Genomic DNA, 9,433 nt, shown 5'->3' with positions numbered 1-9,433 from the left:
TATTATTATTATTATTATTATTAAGACAATAAATTATTCAATAATAATTATACGATCGCTATTGATTGTCCGCAACTTACAGTTTAAAACTTTAAAATGTATTTGATTGCGACGATTCCGATTGCGAATTCATTGCAATTTGTAATTAACGCTGCGCCTGCCTATCCCTAATCTCTACAAAAGAGATATTAAAGTTTATTGCTATTAAAATACATACACATTGCTGAGCGAGCGAACAGAAATGCATCAGCGAACATTAGTCGAAATTCCGCGCATCCTCCACCCCCCCCCCTAAGAAAACAAACTTTTCTCATCAAATTTAGCTTTTTCAGCTGTGGACGCCGACGCAAACTCGAGAGTACCTCCTTACACAATGCAGAAGTGAGCGACTATTATGCAAGCCGCGAAACAAATTCGCGGCCTGTACACGAGAAAAACGCACTCGTTTTAGCACCTCTGCGGAAAACGGCGCGTAAAAACGCGTGTTTACGAAGCTCCAAGGAAATGAGCTTTCTCACAATGTGGCGGGACGCGACCGGCGCGGTGGCGCGGTGCGACATAATAAAACGTTACGGGGAAGAAATCGTTTCGCGCTGTAAAATGCTAAAGCGGTTTTCCAGTGTGCTGCGCAAACCCGGGGCGAGATCCGGTTCCTTGATTGCAATATCCCGGAGACCACCCGGGAGAACGTTAACGTAAAGAAAGTCTCGAGGTTTATTGCGACGATGTCACCTGGAATGTAAATAGGAGGAGGGTCGCGCTGTAAATCCATCGTGATTAAAGCTATTTTCGATGACAATGAAAGGAGGATGTTTCTGTAAATATAAATTCGACAAGCAAAGAAAATTTATTCACCTTTCCTTCCTTATTGATACTGCAACGCGAGATAAATAATAGCTAAAGAAATATTTTTTGTATCTAAAAAAATGCGAGAGCTCTGAAAACTTTAAAATCTTAAATTAACTTAAAGTTGATTTAAAAAAGCAATTATATATAAAATAATTATATTGTGATAAATTATTTAAGATTTATTTAAGATTTAGAAGCGCATCGTAAGTTTCTTGTAAGTATATTTATACACGGAAAGAATGATTTTGTTGAAAGTTCTAAAAATTTTGCTAAATACAGATCTAAAAATAATTTTTTGTTGAATCATCAAAATAATTTGTTGGAATGTTAAAACTGATAAGTATTGCTGTAAAACGTTTTGATATTCTAGCAATCATTTTAACTTTCGCACAAAATTATTTTGATTATTGAACAAAAATTATTTTCAAATCTGAATTCAGCAAAATTGTTCTTTCCGTGTAAGAATATCGAAACGACAAATATAAATATATGTATATATTTGTATGTGATTGAAGAACTGTGACAGAGCTACAATAACGTATATGACGCGCGTTTTGCGAAGCAATATTGTATTTTTTTTATACATAAAATTAAAATTAATAATTTTTAATATTTTTATTTTTTATGTTAATAATCTTTATATTTAATATTCTTCTTAAAGAGAGAAAACTTCATGAAATAAATTTAACAATTTAACTTAAATTCATTCGACTATAACAAGAATGTTAAATGTTTAAAGAGTGTTAAAATCTGTGTTAAACATTCTAAAAAAATATAATTTATTTTCACAGTTTATTCTGAAAAAACATATTTTTAAAAAATTTATTCTGAAAAATATATATATTTTAGAATAAATTGTTAAAATGAATTATATCTTTAGAATCTTCAAAGACGTTAATTTTAACACTCTAAAAATATTTATCGTTCTTGTTCATTAGCCAGATAAACTCAAGTTAAATTGTCAAATTTATTTCAAGAAGTTATTCTCTAAGAAGAATAAATTTATTTAAAATTAAAAATTTTGGATAATTTTATATAATTTTAAAATTATTTTAAAAATACACACATTATTTAGAATTTATTCTAAAAAATATAATTTAAAATAAGTTTGACAACATAATTTAAATGTAGTCAGCTGATATACAAGAATGATGAAGGTTTCAAGTATGTTACATGCACGAATTGCAAAAGGTTCTTTGACAGTTAATGAATTTTTAATCCGCATAATCGCGAGCTAATTCTAACATTTTATTTATATCACGAGAAAAGAGATCGATATTAATTTCTCTATTAAAATAAAATTAGACATTCGAATAAATTCTATGACCAGAATTATATATGTTACATAATTATTTCTATTGCCTCTTCGATTGTCAAGCCTTAATAATAAATCTTGTCAGTGATAGAAAATGTTTTCAAATCAAAAGCATTTAATACATAATCATATTTAAAAAAACTTTTTTCTTTCAAATGCATTGATAAATTCACGCGATTTAAACCTGCACGAGGCAATAATGATCTCTTAAAATTAATCCTATAATCAATCGCAATGTGAAACCCGTGTACTCGTGTCGTTTTTACTCAAAGACTTTCTTCTACATATATCACGGAGATAAACGATTAATTCCAATCATGAATAACAAATAAAATAAGATACAAATAACTCACCTGCGCATCTGCGACTGCTTTGTTGTCATCCGATGCCCTCCTCGAAATATTCCTCCTGCCTTCTCGCCCTCTCGTTGTCGCCCTTCTTCCATGGCAATCACAGATTCTCTGACACTCGCGAATACGCGATTGAAACTCTTAACTGATACTCTCGAAACGTTATTAAAGAACGCGGTTTACATGCAATATTATATCACAGCACGTCTATTGTAAAGTAACGCGAGAAAAACACGGGCGCCGCGATTCGAGACACTCGCGACATCTTACAAATCGACGTGAATCTCGGGGAATGGTCTCGACGGCCCGTGGTAGAGAATTTGAAACTCGCGCGGCCAACCGCCCCGTCTATGGACCTCGTTGGCACCTTGCGCCGCCGCATTTCTGGAATTTCGAACAACAAATGTTACATGCTTGCATTTCAGGGTGATTATATATATATAGGGATTCAATAAATGCGCAGCTTGCGATCGCGACAAACGAACGTCGCGATGTTTCGCGATCATTGTCGTCGCTCCGCGCGGCTCGGGAGAGACGTCGAATCGAATGAAATATGTGTCTCGACGCGCGTCACCGACATACAATCACCCCGTTACTTGGATTATACGCGGTCGACGAATATCAGGATGTGGAGTTAATCCGGACTGTGTTTGTTGTGACGCGACGCGCCGCGACCTCCGGAGCCGATCCGTCGTGCAGTCGTCCACACCGGCGACATTTGTCAGACTGAAAAATTCGAGAGCGTCGTCGGCAACTTCACTCCACTATCGCGCGCGATATGATTCGACAGTTTCGACATGACGCGGTCAGTTAGATATATTAATATATATCATGGAAAGAACGATTTTGCTGGATTCAGATCTGAAAATAATTTTTGTTATACAATCAAAATAATTTTATTGGAAAAGTTAAACTGATTGCTAGAATATTAAAATAATTTTGTTGGAAAGTTAAAAATGCTTATCATTTTTGACTTTCCAACAAAATTATTTTGATGATTCAACAAGAATTATTTTCAGATCTGTATTTAGCAAAATTTTTAGACCTTCCAGCAAAATCGTTCTTTCCGTGTATAATATACTTATACATAGATTATACGTTTCAAAACGTTGTTTTCGAGGAAAATTTTATTAAAATACAATATTATACGTAACGTAAACTATATATCTTTTTAGTAAAATTGAATTTGAAAGTAACGTTTACACTGTTAAATCTATATAGTGTCAAACTAAACCTTATTTAAGTCGCCACTTACTTAATAAATAGTTCTTTTTTACTAAAACAATGGAGTTAAATAATTTAAAACAGTTCAAATATAACCCAAATTTGAATTAAATTCCATTGTTTTATTTAAAAATAACTATATATATTGTTTTAGTTAAAAATAACTATTTATTAAGTAGGAGCAGTAGCGGCTTAAATAAGGTTCAGTTTGACACTATAGATTTAAGTGTAGAAATGTAGTTCTAATAATGATACAATCTAATTAAAACATGCCGGTTTAATTCAAAAGTATATACAATCCATATTCAATATCGTGTATCTTTTATCTTGCAAACCCGCCGAGATGAGAATATATTATTGAAATATTATCGTAAATTTCGATACGCAGTATCATTTCTCGTTGCTCCTTATTCCGATTCGTATATATATATATTATTCCGCGCTTTCGAAAGTAATAAAAAAAGATAACTTACGATATATACTGGCGGAACGTTCGCAGCTCGTATATAACCGAGTCGAGGCATTAAAAAAGTAATTACATATCGCGATGAGACCATAATGCGCGACTCTCCATCCCATCCGAGAATTTCCCCGTTTCCCTCGTCCTTTCGGATTCTCATTCCGAGTAGACATATTGAGCCTTGTGTCCACGATGCTTACGAGAAATCGGTCAGAGATCTCGAACGGAAAGAGAATTGATCAATCGCGTAGGTCAATTGGCCGAATTTTAATACGATTGGCCGATTCTCTCTTTGTCCGAGATCTCGGACCGATTTCTGGCATCGTGGACATATAGGTTTGGCGCGACAATACCGTAGCTTCGAAGGGAGTTTCGACACAAGTCGGCCCACGGTAGTGGATCATCTAATCTCTAACTTACGATTCCTATATGTACTCATGTGCAGAATGTATAATCGAAAAAACAATCACATTTCACGTTGGCCGGCTCGCAGTCCGAAAAATAATATTTGCGGCATCAATCAGCTGCGACGCAAAATGACATGCGTCGCCGTCGACTGCCGCCGTCGGCCCACCCCCTCGAGCGTCCGCGTTCGAATGGTTGCGCGGTAATCCTGTACAGGTACGGCGCTACGTACACAACGCCGCGCGGGCGCAAAACGTTCAGCCGTGGTGTACGCGTCAATTTTAAATTCAAAGAAGCCGTAATCTTTGTAATAGAAAACATCGGATAATATTTTGAAATCAGATTGAATGCAGACGTTCGAGCGAGCGGATGGTCACGCGTATCATTTACTCGGTTTATTGTTCGTCGAACTGCGATTGTGACAGGTATGTACCAGCGAACGCGAAACACGATTATTCTTTATTATATTTGTTACGATTGATTGTTTTATTTCTCGTATTATTATAACAGAACTTCCTCAACAGCTCGCTATCGACGCATCCCAGAATGTTCATTGAAGCAGGTATTATCGCAATTTATTCATTCGAAATGAGAAAACAAAACAGAGAATATATATATATATATTATTTTAGCGATACTTAAGATATTTAAACATTTCACCAATGTTTTTTTATTATTTAACGCTTTGATTCAAATATATTTTATATATTGAGGTCTGTATTCAGAACGCGCTTTTAATAATAAATGTGTGCTTTTATCTTTTAAATCTTTTATTCTACATGGAAAGAACGATTTTGATGAAAGGTCTAAAAATTTTGATAGAAAACAGATATGAAAATAATTTTTTGTTGAATCATCAAAATAATTTGTTGGAATGTTAAAGCTGATGAGCATTGCTATAAAACGTTTTGATATTCTAGCAATCACTGACTTTCGCACAAAATTATTTTGATTATTGAACAAAAATTATTTTCAGATCTGGATTCAGCAAAATTCTTTCCGTGTATAGTATAGATAATGTAAACTATATCGCAACTTATTCATTTGAAATGAGAAACGAAAGAATAGAAAGTATATATTGTTTTAGCGATACTTAAGTGTGTTAGCGTCCTAATTAACATCGTTATGTTAGTGCGTTTTGAATACAAGCCTATTTTGCCGATTTAAACGTCATTTTCCCGCGTCATTTACTATATCATCTGCAAAACAAAGTTACGTACTTAAACAATATATCGATTAGAAAGTCTCTTTTCGTATTTAAATTCGTAAATATATGAATTCGATTTTCTGACCAACCTAATAATAAAAGCGATAAATGTTTCACGAATGACGCTTCGTCCAAGCGTTACATGCAAAATTTACGAAAGATTAGCGACAGTTTGCTGATTTCTAATCTTCCATGTAATCATACATCGAAATAATTCAATAGTCTTTTTTAGAAATAATCGGCGTCGATCTTTCTGTCGGAGAAAATAAATAAGGCTTTGGAAAACTTCGGTGAATTACGTTCGTTCAAATCTATTCTACGAAAGAGATAAAAAAATGATTTCGAATCATTAAAATATTACGACTGCGAGAAGATACAGAGAAACAATCGGCGTCTGTCTTTCTGTCGGATAAAATAAGGATTTGGAAAACTCCGGTGAATTACGTTCGTTCAAATCTATCCTACAAAATAAATAAAAAAATGATTTCGAAGCATCATTAAAATATCACGGCTGCGAGAAGATACAGAGAAACAATCGGCGTCTGTCTTTCTGTCGGATAAAATTAAGGATTTGGAAAACTCCGGTGAATTACGTTCGTTCAAATCTATCCTACAAAATAAATAAAAAAATGATTTCAAAGCATCATTAAAATATCACGGTTGCGAGAAAATATAGAGAAACAATCGGCGTTTGTCTTTCTGTCGGATAAAATAAGGATTTGGAAAACTCCGGTGAATTACGTCCGTTCGAATCTATTCTACGAAAGAGATAAAAAAATGATTTCGAAGCATCATTAAAATCTTACGGCTGCGAGAAGATATAGAGGAATCTGAAGGCTCACCGTCAGAGCCAATTCCGTCGATTGCGCGTGTGAGAAATTCAATTTCGCGGAATGGATACACGTGTCAATGTATCTTGCGTCATTTATTCCTTGCGGAAAATCCACGACGCTATATCTACGATCGTAAATTACTCTAGGGAAAACACTACTTAGTCGGTGCCATTGATGTCTTAATGCGGAACTCGCTCGAATCGCTGTTAAAAAGTGTACATCGATTACAATCGCGTTTATCGTGATCGCAGACCTCACAGATTTAACCGCGATAGCGGAGGGAAATTGTGTGGTACGGGTAGATAATGATCTCGTAATCGGCGCTGCTTGCGTATAATTATAACACCGCCGCGGTATGGTATCGTTCCTCTCTTTTTTTTTTTGCGCGCGCGCGATACATTTTCATGAAACGGGTGTTACCCTACATCGCGTCGTTATTAACCGCCGCGTTGGAAGCCGCGTAGAGCCTTTCGCCGTGCCCAAGTTGCGAAAGACCGTTTCTTCACGTCGCGTCTGAGTTCCTCTAATATCGCGACGATAAACTTCCCTCGTATATCGTCGCGTTCATTCGCAACTTTATGTTTAGCGAAAGACACGCGAAGATGTACCATGTAGTTTCTATTTAATATAATAACGAAAAGGAAAATGAAAGAAATGATCTCTCAATACATTGTAGAAAATACGAAATGGCTGAGTTGAGCAGAAAAAGCGGCTTTGCGACTGTTGTAAGATTCTTTGATTGGTTCTTTGATTGGTTTATACATTTAGATTCATGAAGAATTAAGGGCAAGAATCAGTCATGTTGAAAAATCTCACAACAATTGCGAAGCTGCTTTCTCTGCTGAACGCAGCCAATGATTAAAACAAAGACGATCAGTATACGGTCGGACGATTAGATAATGTAGGGAATGTTAAATCAATAACTTTATTCAACATCTTAACAAGTGCGGCATGAAAGCCAGCTAAAAATCTTAATGCACATACAGCTGTACAATATAATTGTATAGCGTGTAGCTGTAATAAAATGTACATTTTAACAAAAATATTTAACATTCTTGCGATTAGCAATAAGATATTCTAAGTGCATTGTGTTGTACTATCTTGGAATATATTTGGCAGTAATACTGAACCGTTTCTAAACCAGGAGAGGTCGCGTAAATGTTTCTCTAAAACGATTCGACGGAGCTCGAGTTTGTAGCTTAACTTCTTTTAATATATATCTTACATATTCTTTCACGGTTTACTTCATATTTTACGAGCCTTATTTCGTATAGCATATTACAAGGAATTTAAATTTACATTTTGCGATTTTAAAAAAGATTTTCAGGCATTTCAATTTGATCATCGTTAAACCGACCTTAGGTAATAGAGATTGTAAAAAATATGGTTGTACTCCTCCCACCACATATAGTATAAGGTCTTTTAATTATTTTGTGTAAAAAATAGAATAAACTCTTCAATATAGCCATTATATATCTTTGCTCAAGCACGACCTCTCTCTCAGGTTACTATAATCAATTAACTACGTATCGTTAATCGTGTTTTATACCGCATAGAGGCTCCTTTGGATGGTATCCCGTCCATTTCCTGTAAGTAACATCCATCGCCCCCTCCACGGCGTGGTCAATAGGATGTATTATGAAAGGAATAGATACCAGACCGATAAGCGTGGGGATCCAAGGCTTCTTCCAGGCCGCTCTTATGCTTCTTCTCTGCGCGAACAGCACTGCCGCGCAAATCCTGTTTATGGTGAAACCGGGAATTATCACCGACGCGAACGCCTGCCAAATCAAAGTGTCTGACGTGGACAGCAGGACGTTCTTGGTCCTCTGCGGGGTGATATCTGTCTGCAATGATCAAAGCCGCAAGTTAAGTGGGTCAATGATTATACATATTTCTGGTTTCGTTAAGTTAGAAATTCGTGCAGTACTCGGTAGACTTTCGCGCCCTTGTGCACCGTGTCCGCGAGAACGTAACCGCTGGATACGGCATAACTGAACCACACGACGGACTTTGGTACGAGGCTCCTGAACGCCTCTCCGACCTCGTTCGCGTAACCTGGAAAGTGAAAACAACACCTTGTTAGTCTATATACGAGAATCCTTTTTAAAATGATGATGTATCAGCCGGTTTTCACTAATTACTTTAAAAATCAATTATGGATGATCTGGCATCGTGCAGACTCGTGAAACGCAAGTCGAGGAGAGGATGACAGAAATTTTCGATAACAGCGCTCGACAATCTCCTTGCCATTACCTAAATATCTTACATACGTGTCCCGATACAGATCCACCTCGACCTGCTCGTTCGTCATCCTGGAATTTTCGATTTTTTTTTCCCCCGACTAGCTCTCGCGCAATGACATAACCTGCGGCAGGCGACAGACACTTTTCGTGACCGTTCAGTGCCAAAGGAGTTTTCAGCACGGATAGAACGACCGATAAAAGGACTATAAAATATTTTCTCTCTTTCCAGTCTTATCTAAATATTTAAAAACTTTTAAAGATTAACGTATAACTTGTATGGCGAGGGAAAATTTGGGGTAGAAACACACACGTTCTTAAAACAGATCCGCAAACAACAACGCTGAATCAGCTGCCTGCAGGAGATTTCGAGAACTCGAAGCTCGCGCTCGCAGGTCGATATATTATCGATTGATATTGATTTTTTTTTCAAAACTTAATTTTTATTTTTGCGTTTAATTTTATTTCGATGACTTTAATCTTCGCGCTTCGAATCATCGAGCGAGTCAATTAACATCTCATTTCTTGTACTGGTCAACATCCAATT

General features: G+C 36.0%; 1 protein-coding gene across 1 annotated transcript; it reads right to left on the bottom strand.

The window, feature by feature from the left end:
• Positions 1-7,549: 7,549 nt before the first annotated feature.
• LOC105448001 (mitochondrial fission process protein 1) lies at positions 7,550-9,394 on the bottom strand. The gene is made up of 3 exons (XM_011686358.1): positions 8,900-9,394; positions 8,574-8,701; positions 7,550-8,490 (listed from the first exon to the last, which is right to left on the bottom strand). Exons 1-3 carry the CDS (start codon positions 8,955-8,957, stop codon positions 8,176-8,178), a joined length of 501 nt encoding a protein of 166 aa, XP_011684660.1. The 5' UTR covers positions 8,958-9,394; the 3' UTR covers positions 7,550-8,175.
• Between the last annotated feature and the right edge of the window lie 39 nt (positions 9,395-9,433).

This window comes from Wasmannia auropunctata, unplaced genomic scaffold (genome assembly GCF_000956235.1).
Source record: "Wasmannia auropunctata unplaced genomic scaffold, wasmannia.A_1.0 LD336090.1, whole genome shotgun sequence".
Lineage (NCBI taxonomy): Eukaryota > Metazoa > Arthropoda > Insecta > Hymenoptera > Formicidae > Wasmannia > Wasmannia auropunctata.
Note: the sequence above shows the minus strand (reverse complement) of the source record. Positions and strands in the feature narration are given on the sequence as shown.